The 19,006-nt window shown below is 51.2% G+C and overlaps 1 protein-coding gene and 1 pseudogene across 2 annotated transcripts; one reads left to right on the plus strand and one right to left on the minus strand.

Annotated features, from left to right (window-relative positions):
- Nucleotides 1–8,512: 8,512 nt before the first annotated feature.
- On the plus strand, nt 8,513–10,110 carry LOC118356681. 2 transcript variants are annotated; one of them, XM_035725981.1, is made up of 4 exons: nt 8,513–8,660; nt 9,107–9,308; nt 9,569–9,673; nt 9,872–10,110. In XM_035725981.1, the coding sequence occupies exons 1-4, from the start codon at nt 8,526–8,528 to the stop codon at nt 10,096–10,098; spliced, it is 669 nt and encodes a 222-aa protein (XP_035581874.1). In that variant the 5' UTR covers nt 8,513–8,525; the 3' UTR covers nt 10,099–10,110. The 2 variants fall into 2 exon arrangements, with proteins under 2 accessions (XP_035581874.1, XP_035581875.1); XM_035725982.1 differs by having other exon boundaries at nt 9,971–10,110.
- Nucleotides 10,111–17,261: 7,151 nt separating this feature from the next.
- LOC118356682 lies at nt 17,262–18,416 on the minus strand (annotated as a pseudogene).
- Between the last annotated feature and the right edge of the window lie 590 nt (nt 18,417–19,006).

Raw genomic sequence — 19,006 nt, forward strand, 5'->3', positions numbered from 1 at the left:
GGAAATAGTACCGTGTATGGAATAACAAAGGATTTGGAGTCAGTTTGGAGATCCCACTTAGGTCTCTGACACTCAAATCCTCTGTGACTCGTATCGTTTCTGAGCCCCTGACTTACCATCTAGAAAATGTGACTAATAATACCTACCTCATAGTTTAGAAGTTCAAGAGGGAGAATTCCACAAAGAGCCAGTGTGATGGCGCTCCACGGCAGGTGCTCAGGAAGCCATAATTACTATTTGGATCTATTTCTTTTCCAGATAAATGAACACGTGTTGAAACCCTATTTCTAATAGATGACTCACAAGATGATTTTCAAACCTTAAGGAAGGTCAAGAAGCTGCTATTGTGTCATCTTTCACTCAGAAATCATGTTGTTGGACTGGTGAGGACAATACAATAGCACCATCGTCACTAGGAGTGTGGAGCTTCCCATTTCCACATGGCCATGTTGTCCCCCTTAGCTCAGGGCCACCAGAAAGGGCAGCTTGGGTGGGAGACACCATCATCACTAGGAGTGTGGAGCTTCCCATTTCCACATGGCCATGTTGTCCCCCTTAGCTCAGGGCCGCCAGAAAGGGCAGCCGGGGGCGACCACATACCAAGGCTGCCAGGTGTGGCTGAGGCAGGCAGAACTCGGACTTAAGCCTCAACTCCTGTCTACCTTATTTATAGTGCTCTTCATGGATAGAATGCCGTTGTCTGTGAGCTCTGATGTAGGAAAGATCGAGAATTTCCATTGTGATTCCCTCTCTGACCCTTAGGATACGTAGCAAAGTTACATTTAAGTTTTAAACATTGAGGGACTTCCTGGTTTTCTTTTCATTATGACTATGGCTCAATTCCCCTGTGGTCGAAGAATATAATCTAGTTAATTTCAGGCTTTTAAAATGTGTAGACTTGATTCACGGCCCAACGTGTCGGCTATTTGGGTAAATATTCTAGGACCACTTGAAAATAATGTATTCTGCACTTACTATGTAATGTTCCATATATGTCAAATAGGTCACATTTCTTACCAATGTTTTGTCTGTTTTTCTATCGGATATTGCGAAAGGTATACTAAAATCTTCAAACAATGCTACTCTAGTCAACATTACTTTGGAGAATCTCCCAAGTGTTATAAGCCAAGAGAAACAAAAAGAATACCCATTGAGGAGATAATTGTGACTATTCACAGATAAGATGATGGTGTACATAGAAAATCCAAAGTAGTCTATAAATACACTATTAGAATTAAAAATGGAAAACTTGCAAATCTTAGAACCAAGGAAGCAATACAGAAAGCAGCCAGGGGGAAGAGATTTCTTACGTACGGAGGGAGGAACATCAGAATAATGTCAGAATAACACCAGGGAACTGGCAAGCCAGAAAGGGCTGGAAAGACAAGTACATGGTACTAAATGAGAACATGCAGCCAAGGATACATAGCCAGGAAAATGTTGCAAAAGAAAACCAAACTTGGGGCATCACAATGCCTGACTTCAATCTATATTACAAATCTGTGACAGGATGGTATTGGCACAAAAACACATAGATCAATGGAACAGAATAGAGACCCCAGAAATGGACCCTCAACTCTATGGTCAACCAATCTTTGACAGATCAGGAATGAATGTCCAATGGAAAAAAGACAGTCTCTCCAATAAATGGTGCTGGGAAAAGTGGACAGCCACATGCAGAAGATTGAAACTCGACCATTCTCTTACATCATTCACAAAGATAAACTCAAAATGGATGAAAGACCTCAAAGTGAGACAGGAGTCCATCAGACTCCTAGAGGAGAACAGAGGCAGTAACCTCCTCGACATCGGCCACAGCAACTTCTTTCAAGACATGTCTATAAAGGCAAGGGAAACAGAAGCAAAAATGAACTTTTGGGACGTCATCAAGATAAAAAGCCTCAGCACAGCAAACGAAACAGTCAACAAAACTAAGAGGCGACCCATGGAATGGGAGAAGATATTTGCAAATGACATTACAGTTGAAGGGCTGGTATCCGAGATCTATCAAGAACTCAAACTCAACACCCCAACAACAACAAAATAATAATAATCCAATAAGAAACGGGCAGAAGACATGAACAGACATTTCTCCAAAAAAGACATAAAAATGACTAACGTTTACCATCACTAGCCATCATGGAAATTCAAATCAAAACCACAATGAGATACCACCTCACACCAGTCAGAATGGCTAAAATTAACAAGTCAGGAAACGACAGATGTTGTGAGGATGTGGAGAAAGAGGAACCCTCCTTACACTGTTGGTGGGAATGCAAGCAGGTACAGTCACTCTGGAAAACAGTATGGAGGTTCCTCAACATGTTAAAAATAGAACTACCCTACTAACTAACAATGGCACTACTGGGTATTTCCCCAAAGATACAGACGTAGTGAAAAGAAGGGGCACCTGAACCCCAATGTTCATAGCAGCAATGTCTGCAATAGCCAAACTGTGGAAGGAGCCGAAATGCCCTTCAACAGATGAATGGATAAAGATGTGGTCCATATATACAAGGGAAGATTACTCAGCCATCAGAAAGGATACATACCTACAATTTGCACTGACGTGATTGAACTGGAGGGGATTATGCTAAGTGAAATAAGTCAAGCAGAGAAAGACAGCTATCATATGGTTTCACTCATATATGGAACATAAGGAATAGTGTGGAGGACCACAGCGGAAGGGAAGGAAAACTGAATGGGAAGAAATCAGAGAGGGAGACAAATCACGAGAGACTCTGGACTCCGGGAACCTAACTGAGAGTTACAGAAAGGAGGGAGGTGGGGAGATGGGGTATCTGGGGGTGATGGGTATTAAGGAGAGCACATGTTGTGATGAGCACTGGGTTATATGCAAATAATGAGTCATTGAACACTACATCAAAAACCAAAGATGTACTATATGTTGGCTAACTGAACCTAATTAAATAAGTAAATAAATAAATATGCTTTCTACATGAAAAACAAATAATAATGAGTACAGAATTTCAGACTTGCAAATGAAATGTTCTCAAGATATGTATCACAGCAGTGTAAATAGACTTCACACTACCGGACTTTATACTGAAAATGTTTGAAATGGCAAAATCAATGTTATGATTTTTACAATTTTTTCCTTTTTTTATTATGTTGTGTTAATCACCATATATTGCATCATGTTTCCCTTCCTACTATCTTCTTCTTTTTTCTTAACATATAATGTATTATTTGTTTCAGAGGTACAGGTCTGTGATTCAACAGTCTTACACGATTCACAGCGCTCACCATAGCACATACCCTCCCCAATGTCTATCACGCAGCCACCCCATCCCTCCCAACCCATCCCCACTCCAGGAACCCTCAGTTGGTTTCCTGAGATTAAGAATTCCTCATATCAGTGAGATCTTATGATAGATTTTTACCATTTTTTAAAAGTACATTCTGTATGATTCCATTTTTATAAAGATTTTATTAATTTATTTTAGAGAAAGAGCGTGGCACGAGAGTGGTAGTAGACACAGGAGGTGGAAGAGAGAATCGTGAGCCCGCGCTGCCCTGAACACAGACCCTACGTGGGGCTCGATCCCACACCATGAGATCACATCCTGAGCCAAAATCAAGAGTCGGCGGCTTAACGGACTGAGCCACCATCCATCTCCTTGGGCATTAGTACTGGTGCATTGCCTGCTCTCTCCACCACCGCTGTGCTGAACACTCCTGAAAACACATCTGTGAAAAACCAGCCAGAGTTTCCGGGGGAGAGTCTGAGGCCAAGCACTGCCAGGTGATGGCTGCACCCGTGGCCTGGGATGGGTGCTGCTCACTGTTTTCCAGGCCTGGGGTGCCCAACACCCTTCTTTCCAGGGGACCTGCAGGGGACCCCAATGTCCTCAGGTACCTGAGGACAACCCGGCCCAGGAATTCACCTTCTGTAGCAGAGGACAGATGGGACTTCTTTCTCTGGCCAGGAGTGTGAACCCTGATCCCGGGAAAGGAGAGCTCTCCTGGACTCCTCGCCCAGCCAGGCAGCTGTGGCCATGATGTATGTGACGGAGCCAGAGCGGCTGGGACTTGGAGGGAAAGAGTGCCTTAAACCAGCCTTGTGCGGGGCATGCGGGAGCAACAGCCCCTGCTTCTTGGGGAGCAGTGATGTGTGCAAAAGGGAGGAGGCTGGGGTGGAGCCTTCCAAGCCACACCACAGTCTCTCCCTTGGTTCTGAAACCAGCAGGAAGGGACCTCCAAGGGCAGAGACCAGACTCCAGGAGGATGCCTATCCAGGGAAAGGGGGTCCACTGGAGGGCACTGAAGCACCCAGCCCCACCGACCTGCAGGCCATTTGCACAGGATCACCTCCCACACTTCCTCAAAATGTTGTCCGTCTTCGTGTGTGGACAGTGACTGGCCCACTCAGGGCTGGTGCACTTCCAGAGGAGGACTAGAGACTTTTCAGGGCTTGCTCATGGGTCAGAGGACCACCGCCAAAGAAGCAGAGAATATCCCTCTTCCTCCGGAGCTGGGGAAGGCAGCCACCGTCCTGGGGCGGGACCAGTCCAGAAATGTGTTCTTTCTGAAGCCCCAGCCTTCCGTGGGCGTTGCTATGCCTGAGAAAGGCCCCCTCAGCCCCAGAGTCAGGAGCAGTGAGGAGCTGTCTCCAACCCTGGCCCAGGATCACGACCCGAAACCATCCTGTCTTTGGGAGGACAGGTCTCCTGCAGGAGCCAGGGAGGGGACTGGCCCCTCTCCCCACCCCAGTTCCAGGACTCCCGGGACCTGCAAGAGCTCTTCATCTGAGGAGGAGTCATGGAGAGCAAGTGTGTCTCGTCAGCCCAGCAAGTGAAAGAACCAAACTCCAACGCTCAGGTTCTAACAGAAGCAGAATTTCAATGTACTGTTTGGGGGCAGCCTCCTCCCCTCTTAGGCCTACGGGGCCTTGTGGGACCCCAAGGAAAGTCTTTGTTCTCCTTCCCTCAGAGAGAGGAGCTGGCCCCGTGTGCCAGGGTCCCCACCGTGTTCCCAGTGCTGAGGAAGAGCCACACGCAGGGGCCTGGTGTCAGGAGTGTGGTCGGCCACTGCTCCTGGGCTCCCAGCCAGGGGCCTGGTGGCTGCATGGAAAAGCTGAATTGCTTTTGGGGGAAGGAGTGCTCACTGCCCACACCGCTCGCCATCCCCCTCTGCACTCTGCAATCCAGGCTCTGTGCCCAGCTTACGTCGATCACCAGCACTCCCCATGTTCCTGCCATGGGAGGGATCATTGAGCATCACCCCATTGCACAGAGGAGGAGAGCGAGGCCCAGAGAGGGGAGGTAAATGGCTCCAGTCCCAGAGCTGGTCAGCAGAGAAGCTGGAAAGCCAGCCCTCCAGAACCCCTGCTAGACCAGCCAGAGACTCCCTGAGTTGAAAGCGAGCCCTCCCCTGCCTGACAAGCCACGCACTGGCCCCTGACCTTCATGATGGCCTGTTCTTGACCGTGAAGGTGAGCTGGCCGACTAGGAGGGGGAGTCCAGCTGGTGCGACAGGCTGTAGCTACAGGACAAAGTGACACGTCTGAGCTAGCAGGAGCCACACTCGGGTCTCCCTCCCGGAGCCTGCCTGGGAGCTGGAATCTGGGTGCCCTAGGGGCCAGCACACAACAGGGTCTGCACTGACCAGGGAGCCATGGCCCCCAGGGAGAGTCCACTCTGCCCTCTCCCCGCACCTGCCTGGCCTCACCTCTCCTCACTGTGGGGCTGCAGGACCCGGAACCAGGCCCCATAGGGATGGCTTGGTTCCAGCTTGTAATGATTTCACAGCCCGTGGAGCCCCTGGGGCCGGAGGGAGGACTGGCTGTGGACCAGGACTGGGCTGGGGAGGATGCAGGGCCTTGTGGAGAGTGAAGGATGGGGCAGGGGCCGAGTCCTGGGGCCACTGCTCATGTCTAAAAAGGGCTGAAATCCCTGAATGCCCATGGGGTCCCTCATTACAGTAACGACCCCCTTCCCACTCGGGCATCCTGCTGGTGGGCCCCTCCACCCCGGCCTCCTTCCCGCCCCTCTGACTCCAGCCGGGGCTGCAGCCAGAGACAGGCTGGACCTCTGTCCCGGATCCTGCCAGGAAGACAAGGCAGAAGGAGGAGAGGAGAAGGGGAAGGGGCAGACTGATCTTCTCCCTGTCCTGAGTCGGCCTCCACTGATGCCTCCAGGTCCTCTGGCCCAGCCCTGCACTTAGCTGGACCCTGAGAGGGAGTCTGCATTCCAGGCCAGCTGGGTGGGAGGGGTATTCAATGACCTGTGCGTCCCCAGATGTCCTACCCACCTGGCCTTGCACCCTAAGGCCTGCGGCCCAGGGTGGGTGTAATTGCGGGGCCCAGTGGACTTTGGGGCCACAGAGCAGTTGGCTGTGGTGAGGGAATGTGTGGGACCGGTCAGGTGCAGAGCCATGGGGCTCATGTACATGCGCTGCAGGGCTGGTTCACCGTACAGGTGCTGCGTGCAGGTCTCCTTTGCACACCTGGCCATGACACACCTGGCTGGCCCTCTCGGTGGGGAGGTCTGGGTGCCTGGTGCACCTGTCCCCCACCTACCCCTGGAGGAGCGGCCACGTTCAAGCGTTTCCATGTCCAACCCTCAGGGACAGTTGGGAACCTGGGTCAAGAGAGGCAGGGACTGGCCCAGGACAACTGAGGGGTGCAGAGCCCAAGGAGCAGGGCTGCTCTCCAGTCCTGGGCCAGCCCCAACCCTCCCATGAGGTTCGCTTTGGGGGTGAGAGCCGCTCAGATCCTCGGGGAGAGCTAACCAACATGTCCCATGTGGGGACATGACCTTGGCATCCCCAGGCATGTAGAGGCATGCGCACCTGCAAACCCACCCACACGCACCACTCTGACTGCCCAGCTGGGGGTCAGAAGGGGAGGACACCCTGGGAGCGAGGTGGGGACAAGGGGGAAAGAAGAAAGAGGTTGGAGACAGCTGGGCCATGGGGCAGGGCATCAGGACTCCTGGCAAGGACCCAGATCCATAGCATGGGGAGGGGAGACAGCCCAGGCTGATGGTCAGGGGTCCCCAAGGGACCCAGGGGGTTGCAGGGCACTGGGAAAAGACAGGGTCTGGGTTCTGGTGTCCACCACCACCCTGGGCACTTGGGAGTAGGAAGAGATACCCACCCCCAAATCCAGAGCCCAAAAGGCCTCAGCTTCCTCTGCTGTCACTTGGGCTGCAGAGATGCAGTGTCCCAAGGGTCCCACAGGCTTGTAGAAGAGCCTGTTGGCCTTGGATCTCCATCCCTGACCCTTTGTGATCCCAGTGCTGGGAAAATGCTTTGTACTCACTCTTGGTCCTTCTCAGCAGAGGACAGACTCGGGGCTTGGGAGGCTGAGGACCTGGCTACGCAGAACGTGGCAGAGCCCTGGGCCACCAGTCTGGAGACCAAGGTCAGGGCCCTCCTTGTTGCAGCCTCAGGGTCCCCATGTGGAAGAGGATCCAGAATCACTGCTCTGGTCAGGGGGAGGAGGCCTTAGGAAGGAATGGGGCACCAGGACCGGAGAGGGAAACGGGGACAAGGGAGGCTGCTGAGGTTTCTCACATCGCCCATGGATCCCACAGATCCTGCTCCTGGGAGAGACACAGACACAGAGACAGAGAAGGAGACAGAGAATGAACACAGGACAGAGGGAACCAGGAGAAGTCACAGACTTTCCTCCACCAGCTTGGAAATGACATCCCGGCATTTTGTGCCATTCTATTCCGGAGAGCGCCGTCACATAGGCCATCCACCCTGGAGGGGAGGGGATTCCACAGGGATGTGTGACCAGGACTCAGGGGTATTAGGGGCCACTGTGGGGACTGCCCAGCACACGGGCACAGACGAGGCCCTGGGACCTGAGCCTAACCCTAATGGGAGCCCCTGGAAGTCTGTGTTGTGAGAGGACAAGGTCAGAATCAGTTCATTCCTACCTTCCCACGGGGGCTGGGACACAGGCAGGAGGGGGGTGGCTTTGCCTGGACCCCAGAGCAGACCCAAGCCCCTCTGAGCTGTGTTCCATGCCAAGCCCAGCTCCTTGGCTCATCCATGCATTGCCAAGTATGCACCAGCCTCCTGTGATAGCAGGTATGGAACACGTGTAAGGTCCTACCCCTGATGGCGTCCCTAGAACTAGAAGCCAGAATACCCCGATGTGCAGATGGGGAGCCTGGGGAGGCCCTGAGAGGCACGGGGTCTGTCCAGGGTCATAGCCCTGGGCATGCGCAAGAGTCCGGTCTGAACCCAGCTCTGTGTCCTCACAGCAGGGACACCGGCTGCACCCAGGCCTCCCGGGGCTGTGGGTGGGCTGTGAGGGTGTCACTGTGTGGATGCGGCATGGGGGGAGGGTGAGCATTCCGCAGCGGGGGAGGGGGCCCCTCGGGGGGCTCTTGTGTGAGGAGGAAGTTAGGTAAGGAGACCCCAGGCAGTGGTGACCTCACTTCCCTGACAACAGAGCCCAACAGAATTTGGAACCCCGGTAACCAGGCACCCACATTCCACAGACAGCCCCCTGCCCAGCTCATTTCATTGGAGATCTTAATGGCAAAATGTTCATGTGTTGCCTGCCAAGGTCCCGAGGCTGCAGGCGGAAGAAAGGGAGCCCTGCAGACGCTGTCCCCCGCTGGGGATTTCATGTCAGGACTCCCCACCGCCTCTGGCCATTTGGTCGGAAGGACAGAAAGGTGACAGCAGGAGGCCCAGAGCCGGCCACCCAGCCCCACTCACTCTGATGACCTGTGTAGCCCCAGGTGCCCTCCCTGTGTGTGTCTGTGAGTGTGCACGTGTGTGTGTGTGCGTGTGTGTGTGAGTGTGTGTGTAAAGAGGGGTCATGGGGGTGGGGCCACCCCGAGCAGGAGCAGGCTGATGAGGGGTCAGATACCCAGTGGGCAGGTCATGTTCAAGGTCAAGGCTGGCTGGTGGGATGGGGTGTGCGGGCGCTGCCCCTTCTGCCCAAGGTTGATCCCGATAGCCCTGCAGAGATGGGTCACTGCATCCCGGGTGCAGGGCTGTGCACGCACAGGTGTGTGTCTGATCTGGGAGCAGCAGGGGGACTGGGCAGGAGGACAGTGCGGATGGCCGGGGAGGGCTGTGATACCTCCGGGCCGGCTACCGGTCCCTGTCTTTGCAGAAGGCAACGGAGGACATGGAGAGGAGGCTGCTGGACACGCCCTCCGTCTCCTCGACAGAGGGGGTGACCCCACAGGGGTCCCCAGGAGCAGATGCTGGGGATTGTAGGGGAAGACCTCCTACACAACCCAGACCACTGTCCCAGGTGGTTGTCCACCGGTCAGTGGTCCAGGAGCCAGAGCCCACAGAGGCCAAGGCTGAGGGTGAGAAGGCTGGGGCTGGGTGTTTGTGGTGTGTGGGGATGGGTCGCTCCTGGCCCCACAGGGAGGAGCCCCCAGAGGCTGGTGTGGGGCCAGGAGCAAGACTGGGCTCAGAGCACACAGCGGGTGGACTGCAGTCGGGGAGATGTCCCTGTGAGGGTTCCTTCCCGGCTGTGGCTTCTCTGGGAGGCCCTGGGCTGGGCTCTGTCTCTGCAAAGGCCCACGGAGAGTAGGCACAGAGGTGAGCTTTTCTCTTTTCACAGCTGCTCCACCCTCTGAGGACCTAGAGCTGGCTCCAACTCCATCAGCAGCTCTGGGGGGAGGGGTGGTGCCTACAGCGACTTCAGGAGCACACCAGGAGCCGGCAGGTAACCAAGCACCTGCCCACGGAGAGCCTGGCATGGACCAGGAAGAACTGGCACCTGCTCCTGCCCCAGCCCCTGCCACAGTTCCTGCCCCTGCCAGAGCCGCTCTCCCTGCCCCTGCCCCTGCCCTTGCCCCTGGCCCTGCTCTTACACCCAGCCCTGCCCCTATCCTAACCCCTGCCCGTACTCCTGCTCCTGCAGGGCTCCCAGAGCCACATCCAGAGCCCACAGCCCTGCAGGGAGAGCTCCTTGTACCATCGCCGGACCCCGACGCCTCACAAGAGTGTTTCATCCCCTTAGTTCCATTGCCGGACCCTGACGCCTCATCAGAGTGTTTCATCCCCTCCCCCGATGTTCTTTCTCTCTGGTTCATATTAACTGTTATTTTATCTTTTCATGTTCTGTATACTGTTTATTATTTGTTTTAAATAAAATTACTTGTTTTCAATTGAACATGTCATGAGTATTAAGTACATGCCCAACGCTGTGCCACCACACCCCAGAACATTGCTGCAGAATATCTCATTCCCCAAAGGAGTCCCCGAACCAGAAGGCCTCCCTGCCCATTTATCCCCCAGCGCAGACCCTGGCAACCCCTAAACTGCTTTCTCTCTCTCTGTTCTTTTACCTGTTCTGGATGATTCCATAAGTGGAATCACGCAGTAAGGGCCTTTGTGTCTGCCCACCTATTTTCAAAAGGGACTCGTTTTCTCCTGTGTTTACTTGACATAGAATTTCACTTATTTGATATTGAAATCCCGATGGATTGCACATCACATGTAATCATAGAGGCCACTTTAGGAATTATGGGCACAATCTCTGGGCCACCACAGCCTGACCCCAGACAGGAAACGCTGGTTCCTCCTGTGGCCCACACAGAAACCAGGGAAATGCAGAAAGCTGGAAGACACACCACAAAGGGCAAAAGTACTGCTCAGAACCCAAGGCCAGAGAAGGTTTTCACCTGACTCTGGTCCAAACCACGCTCCAAGTCACTGGGTTCCACAGGGACGGAGACCAAACACATGCAAGTCCAAGGCGGAAGGATAGGCACGCAGGGAATATGGGTCAGAGATGCGGGAGCTCCTGGGGAAGGGCTCCGGCAAAGGAAACCCTATGGAGGCAGCGCTGGTCACCCTCAGACCGGCAGGTGTCTGGTCTGGGGACCAGCAGCCCTGGGGAGAACGTGAGGAAGTAGAGGTCCCCTGGAGAGAACGGTGACAGGCACCCCTGTCTGGGAGAACAGTGAGCAGCACCCATCCCAGGCCACAGGTGCACCCATCACCTGGTATGCTCAGCCTCGGACTCACCCCCGGAAACTCTGGCTCGGTTTTCACAGATGTATTGTCAGGAGTGTTCATCACAGCGGTGCTGGAGAGAGCAGGGAATGGACCAAGACTAATGCCCAAGGAGATGGACGGGATCCACGGTCCCCGTCCTCATGATAGAATGCCCTGCAGCTACTGTCCCAGTGTCATCCGGGGCACAGGATCCGGGAAGCCCCTCCTGAGACCCCCCTTCCTGCCACGCTGTTCCTGGGAACATTAAGAATTGTTTGAGGAGGAGGGGGAGAGGATCCAGGATGACAGCGGGTGCAAGGAGAAGGAAGGTCAGCACTGGGAGGACAGATGGACGTGCCCTGAGCCACCATCCAGGGCCCGGGCTGTGATGCCCTTGGACCTTACCCCAAATAATGGCTCCTGAGGTATGGATCCAGCTTCTGTGGTTTCATTCCCTCCCTCCCTGCATCATTTATTCACTCCCTCATTCATTCCCCCCTCCCTCTCCTTCCCCTCCACCCCTCCCTCCCTCCCTGCCTCCCTGCCTCCCTCCCTCGCTTCTACCCCTCCCATCCTCCCTTCCCTCCTCCCTCTCTCCCTTCCCTCTCCGGATCCTGCCTCCCTTCCAACCTCCCTTCCCTTCTCCCTCTCTCTTTCCCTCTCTCCCATCCTCCCTCATTCAGCAGAGGATCTGGGGTCCCTGCTGTGTACTGAGCACTGGGGATTCATCAGTGAGCACCCCCCAACCCACATGGTCACGTCCACTGTGGGAGGTGACGGGGGCAGTCCTCAGGGCTAGCACTGGTGATGAGCACCAGGAATCTGCTCCTGAAAACAGGTCAGTTGCACAAAGAAACGAATGGAGAGACCCATGCTTAGCACTTCCTCTAGAAAAATCTAGTCCTGAAAAGTGATGAAAAGTAAGTATATCCTAGACTTCATGCGATGTGAGTTCTTTTTCTTTAATTATTTATTGTTATGTTAATCACCATATATTACATCATTTGTTTTGGTGTACTGTTCCATGATTCATTGTTTGTGCATAACACCCAGTGCTCCATGCAGAATGTGCCCTCTTTAATACCCATCACCAGGCTAACCCATCCCCCTAGGCTCCTCCCCTCTAGAAACCTCAGTTTGTTTTTCAGATTCCATCGTCTCTCCTGGTTCGTCTCCCCCTCTGACTTACTCCCCTTCATTCTTCCTCTCCTGCTATCTTCTTCTTTTTCTTTTATCTTAAAATATGTTGCATTATTTGTTTCAGAAGTACAGATCTGTGATTCAACAGTCTTGCACAATTCACAGCGCTCACCGTAGCACATACCCTCCCCAATGTCTATCACCCAGCCACCCCATCCCTCCCACCCCCGACCACTCCAGCAACCTTCAGTTTGTTCCTGAGATTAAGAATTCCTCATATCAGTGAGGCCATATAATACATGTTTTTCTCTGATTGACTTATTTCACTCAGCATAACACCCTCCAGTTCCATCCATGTCGTTGCAAATGGCAAGATCTCATTCCTTTGGATGGCTGCATAATATTCCATTGTGTATATATACCACTTCTTCTTTATCCATTCATCTGTCGATGGACATCTTGGCTCTTTCCACAGTTTGGCTATTGTGGACATTGCTGCTATAAACATTGGGGTGCACATACCCCTTCGGGTCCCTACATTTGTATCTTTGGGGTAAATACCCAGTAGTGCAATTGCTGGATCGAATGGTAGCTCTAATTTCAACTGTTTGAGGAACCTCCATACTGTTTTCCAGAGGGGTTGCACCAGCTTGCATTCCCACCAACAGTGTAGGAGGGTTCCCCTTTTTCCACATCCCCGCCAACATCTGCCGTTCACTGACTTGTTAATTTTAGCCATTCTGACGGGTGTGAGGTGGTATCTCATTGAGGTTTTGATTTGGATTTCCTTCATGCCGAGCGATGTTGAGCAATTTCCATGTGCCTGTTGGCCATTTGGATGTCTTCTTTGGAAAAATGTCTGTTCATGTCTTCTGCCCATTTCTTGATTGGATTATTTGTTCTTTGAGTGTTGAGTTTGATAAGTTCTTTATAGATTTTGGATACTAGCCCTTTATCTGATATGTCATTTCCAAGTATTTTCTCCCATTCTGTTGGTTGTCTTTTGGTTTTGTGGACTGTTTCTTTTGCTGTGCAAAAGATTTTTATCTTGATGAAATCCCAATAGTTCATTTTTGCCCTGGCTTCCCGTGCCTTTGGTGATGTTTCTAGGAAGAAGTTGCTGCGGCTGAGGTCGAAGAGGTTGCTACCTGTGTTCTCCTTTAGGATTTTGATGGACTCCTGTCTCACGTTTAGGTCTTTCAACCATTTGGAGTCTATTTTTGTGTGTGGTGTAAGGAAATGGTCCAGTTTCATTCTTCTGCATGTGGCTGTCCAATTTTCCCAACACCATTTGTTGAAGAGACTGTCTTTTTTCCATTGGACATTCTTTCCTTCTTTGTCAAAGATAACTTGACGATAGAGTTGAGGGTCCATTTCTGGGCTCTCGATTCTGTTCCATTGATCTATGTGTCTGTTTTTGTGCCAGTAACATACTTGATGATGACAGCTTTGTAATAGAGCTGGAAGTACGGAATTGTGATGCCGCCAGCTTTGCTTTTCTTTTTCAAGATTCCTCTGGCTATTCGGGGTCTCTTCTGGTTCCATACAAATTTTAGGATTATTTGTTCCATTTCTTTGAAAAAAGTGGATGGTATTTTGATGGGGATTGCATTGAATGTGTAGATTGCTCTAGGTAGCATTGACATCTTCAAAATGTTGGTTCTCCCAATCCATGAGCATGGAACGTTTTTCCATTTCTTTGTGTCTTCTTCAATTTCTTTCCTGAGTATTTTATAGTTTTCTGAGTACAGATCCTTTGCCTCTTTGGTTAGATTTATTCCTAGTTATCTTACGGTTTTGGGTGCAATTGTGAATGGGATCGACTCCTTGATTTGTCTCTCTTCTGTTTTGTTGTTGGTGTATAAGAATGCCACTGATTTCTGTGCATTGATTTTATAGCCTGATACTTGACTGAATACCTGTATGAGTTCTAGCAGTTTTGGGGTGGAGTCTTTTGGGTTTTACACATAAAGTATCATATCATCTGCAAAGAGTGAGAGTTTGACTTCCTCTTCGCCGATTTGGAGGCCTTTGATTTCTTTTTGTTGTCTGATGGCTGTGGCTAGGACTTCTAATACTATGTTGAATAGCAGTGGTGAGAGTGGACATCCCTGCCGCGTTCCTGACCTTAGGGGAAAAGCTCTCAGCCTTTCCCCATTGAGAATGATATTCGCTGTAGGTTTTTCGTAGAAGGGTTTTATGATATTGAGGTATGTACCCTCTATCCCTATACTCTGAAGAGTTCTGATCAAGAAAGGATGCTGTACTTTGTCAAATGCTTTTTCTGCATCTATTGAGAGGATCATATGATTCTTGTTCTTTCTTTTGTTAATGTATTGTATCACGTTGATTGATTTGCGGATGTTGAACCAGCCTTGCAGCCCAGGGATAAATCCCACTTGGTCGTGGTGAATAATCCTTTTAATGTACTGTTGGATCCTATTGGCTAGTATTTTGGTGAGAATTTTTGCATCCATGTTCATCCAAGGATATTGGTCTGTAATTCTCCTTTTTGATGGGGTCTTTGCTGGTTTTGGGATCAAGGTAATGGTGGCCTCATAAAATGAATTTGGAAGTTTTCCTTCCATTTCTATTTTTTGGAACAGTTTCAGGAGAATAGGTATTAATACTTTTTTAAATGTCTGATAGAATTCCCCTGGGAAACCATCTGGCCCTGGGCTTTTGTTTCCTGGGAGATTTTTGATGACTGCTTCAATTTCCTTAGTGGTTATAGGTCTGTTCAGGTTTTCTATTTCTTCCTGGTTCAGTTTTGGTAGTTGATACATCTCTAGGAATGCACCCATTTCTTCCAGGTTATCTAATTTGCTGGCATAGAGTTGCTCATCATATGTTCTTATAATTGTTTGTATTTCTTTGGTGTTGGTTGTGATCTCTCCTCTTTCATTCATGATTCTGTTTATTTGGGTCATTTCTCTTTTCTTTTTGATCAGTCTGGCCAGGGGTTTATCAATCTTGTTAATTCTTTCAAAGAACCAGCTCCTAGTTTCGTTGATCTGTTCTACTGTTCTTTTGGTTTCTAGTTCATTGATTTCTGCTCTGATCTTTATGATTTCTCTTCTCCTGCTGGGTTTAGACTTTATTTGCTGTTCTTTCTCCAGCTCCTTTAGGTGTAGGGTTAGGTTGTGTATTTGAGACCTTTCTTGTTTCTTGAGAAAGGCTTGTATTGCTATATACTTTCCTCTCAGGACTGCCTTTGCTGCATCCCAAAGATTTTGGACAGTTGTGTTCTCATTTTCATTGGTTTCCATGAATTTTTTTAATTCTTCTTTAATTTCCTGGTTGACCCATTCATTCTTTAGTAGGATGCTCTTTAGCTTACATGTATTTGAGTTATTTCCGACTTTCCTCTTGTGATTGAGTTCTAGTTTCAAAGCATTGTGTTCTGAAAATATGCAGGGAATAATCCCAATCTTTTGGTACCGGTTGAGATCTGATTTGTGACCTAGAATGTGATCAATTCTGGAGAATGTTCTATGGGCACTAGAGAAGAATGTGTATTCCGTTGCTTTGGGAGAAAAATCTCTGGTTTATAGGTAAAAATCATCCAAAAGTGACTTTGGATGGCACAGCCATGCTGGGAAAAGGATGGATTTTTCCCCAAAATACTTAAAAATAGAACTCCTGTATGATCCCACTGTCAGGTAGACCTTTTCAGGAAATGAAGTCAGTTTCTCGAAGTAAGACCTGCACTCTCCCACCCAATCGCCCTGAGGAGGGGCGGCCACCCTTAGCAACCCTCCCCTTGAGGCAGGTGCCTCCCTGGACAAGGGGCTACCCCAGGGCTGGGAGGTCTCCACAGCAGCACACCCAATATCCTGGATACTAGGAGACAGAGTACAGCACCAGGCCAGTGAGGGTCAGGACACACTAACCCAAATATGGCACCTTGGCAAATTAAAGATAGAAGCTAAAAGAACTTTTGCATAGAGCAGAAGCAAGAAGGACTCTCTGACGCCCAGCCATCAGCCCTTCTTCCCTTAAGCAGGTCAGAATACTCCCATGTGGAACTTTCTCTCCCCGGACCAGAGGGATGATGTGCTTATCACCAGAGTCAAGGAATTTAGGACCACGGGGTCTATACGAACACACCTGGTTAAACGAATCCTATCTTCCTAGTTAACTTCTTTACCGTTTACGAGCCCTTGTCCAAACCCCTGTGTCTGTCAATTCTTCACACACTTAGTGCTTCTTTGTCTAAAAGGTAGAAGAGCTGTCTGCTCCAGTCACCTCTGCTGGTCGTCAGGGTCTTGTGAGGCTCCCACCAAAACAATCAATATATTTTGCTTGCTTTTCTCCTGTCCATCTGTCTTTGCCAATTTCCAGACTCAGCCAGGGACCTTAAGAGGGTTGAGGAAAACATTTTCCTTTCTTGCAACACTGTGGGGTAGGGGGTGGGGAGTCAGAAAACGCCATCCCATCTTCCTGGGTTTGGTAAAAACGGACCTCTACTGGGAAGCAGCACAGGACAGTGCATGGCTGGAGGAGCCATAGAGAGGCACGTGGAACATGTAGGAGCTACTTGGCCCCCAGCCAGGGGACTTGGCCCCAGTGACAAGTCCAGGGTGTGATTATGACTATTATAATGGAAGCATCCTAAACATCAGACCTTCCCCACGCCAGGCTTCATGATTGCTGCTCCTTGTAGTTGCTACTGTTGGTTTAGTGACTTTTCTGAACTAACTTTGTCAAGTCTGTATTCTTTGCTGTGTGTATGGCTACTGAATCCCTGTGCTGTTAACTTAGTGGTCAGCCAGTGGCTGGGCAGAGAAATCACCCCTGTTTCCAAGCTATGGGCTACAGATTGGAGGTCCCCACAACCCCTTCAGGTTTGAATAAACTGCTCCAGTGGCTCGTGGAACTCATAGAATCATGTTACTTACTAGACGACCAATTCATTGAAAGGACAGTACTCAGGGCCAGGCAGCTGGAAGCGAGGAGCAGGGCAAAGTGTATAGAAGAAGCTCAGAGCTTCCCTGCTCTCTGAAAGAGGCCTTTGCCCACCTCCACTCTGACCTTCGTCTATACTTCCTAACTGAAGATGTCCTTCTTTCGGGCTCATCTGTTAACTCAAGTGAAAGACCCGGTGGGCACCAAAATGACTCCTCAAGTACTAACCACTGCTGCCGTCCTGGTGATTCTTGGGCACAGCCATGAATCTCAGCTTCCTCATGATGGGGGCAGCCCAGCAGCTGTGGGTCCTACAGGTCCTCTGGGGACAGGCCAGCAGCTGTGGGTCCTACAGGTCCTCTGGGGACAACACCTTAATGGGCTTATGGCCCAGCAGGTACCTGTTCTGGTGGCTCTCGTCGTGCCACACAGCCTCGATCCCATTGGCCAGGTTGACCCCCATTGTCTGGTGACAGGCCAAGGTCAGTTGGTGAACCTCTACCACCGACCCCCCAGAAAAGGCCCCCTTGTCAAAGTAGCCCTTGCCCCTGGGAAATGTGCGCCTGGGACTGTGGCCAATGCTCGTAGCTGAAATCCTTGTGGGCCGCCTGGTAGAAACCGGGGTGCAGGGTGCCAAAGAGGGTCTCCATACTCACGTGGTCGCGGAACTTCATGTCCACCTCTGTGCACACCAGGTAGTCCACCTCACGGAGGAATTGTGGAGTTAATCTTAGAAAATATATTGTCAGCCCTAAGGAGTGATTGTGGAAGCAGCTGAAACGTCAGCAGCGTTCCTGTTCTCGGGCTACTGAACACAATGGCCCAGTCGGAGCAGGATCCCAACATCCCCAGGGGCAGGGCCTAGGTTAGGAGCCAGGAAAGAATGTAACACTCCGTACCCCCCCTCCTGCACCTGGCGTTTGCTAGCACAAACGTCCCACTCTTCCCCGATCCCATGACGGCCTCCCTGCGTGCCTGCGCGTACGGGAGAGTGCAGGCCTGCTTTACAGCTTCAGCATACTTGCCATCCCTTTGTCCTCCTTTCCCACGCTTTGAGGCGTCTGCCCTTGCTTTTCTGAAAGAAATGACATAAAAGCGATGTGCAGAACCCAGCTGCTGCTGCCCTACTTACAGAGGCAGCCCTGCATGGCCGCTCAGATTGGTGTCTGAGAACTTTATTTCAGCACGCGATGACGGGAAGAGATGCTTATAGAAGCGGTGGATCATCACGTGCTCTGCATGGACGCGTCCTCCCAGCGCGCGGTGCCGGGAACCTCGAGGACCACCACCTTCCGGCCTTCCCGGAGGGGCACATGGGGCCCGGCGGGCAACTGATTGGTGAAGACGTAGTAGGTGACCCTGTGTCCCACCATGAAGTGTTTCTCAACTGTCTGCAGGAACAGCTCCAGGAAGACCATGTATCCACAGGGACAGGGGACAGGGCTGGAGGAGGGTCACTGCCAGAGGCTGGCGGCAGGACCCCAAAACTTGGGCCGTGAACGTGTGCACTTTCTTCAGGGGGCAGGCCCTGGGCTGATTTAAGCAACAGCCACCCTCCTGGCCTGGCCTGAGTGCATCTGCTAGTGGGGCCTCCCTACCTTCGGCTCCCAGAGATGGGAGCCCTCAGGACCCCATCTTACAAAGGGGAGCCTGAGACTTAGAGGCTAGAAACCCATGCAGCTGATTCTACCCAGTCTGTAGGGCATAGAAACAAGGGCTGTGCCCAAAGGTCCTCAACTCATGGCAGGTGGGGACAGAACCTGCAGGGGGTCAGCCAGGGGAGGGGACGTGCAGGGTTTGCCCGGGAGCTCAGCACAGGGGGAGTGTTCCTGGCGCCAGCATGCTAGCGTCAGTCTTCATGGGTCACAGGGTCACCTACCCTAACCCTAACCCTTAAACCTAACCCTTACCCCTAAACCCAACCCTAACTCTAATCAAACATCATGCTCAATTTTGAGGACTGACAGCTCTACTCTGAAATCAAACACAAGTCCATCATGCTGGCTTT

This window comes from Zalophus californianus, unplaced genomic scaffold (genome assembly GCF_009762305.2).
Source record: "Zalophus californianus isolate mZalCal1 unplaced genomic scaffold, mZalCal1.pri.v2 scaffold_31_ctg1, whole genome shotgun sequence".
Lineage (NCBI taxonomy): Eukaryota > Metazoa > Chordata > Mammalia > Carnivora > Otariidae > Zalophus > Zalophus californianus.

Coding starts and splice junctions, on each gene's coding strand:
- LOC118356681 (XM_035725981.1), top strand. CDS start 8,526: ATGTTCATGTGTTGCCTGCCAAGGTCCCGAGGCTGCAGGCGGAAGAAA. Junction 8,661..9,106: donor TTGGTCGGAAGGACAGAAAG/GTGACAGCAGGA, acceptor CTGTCTTTGCAG/AAGGCAACGGAGGACATGGA. Junction 9,309..9,568: donor CACAGAGGCCAAGGCTGAGG/GTGAGAAGGCTG, acceptor CTCTTTTCACAG/CTGCTCCACCCTCTGAGGAC.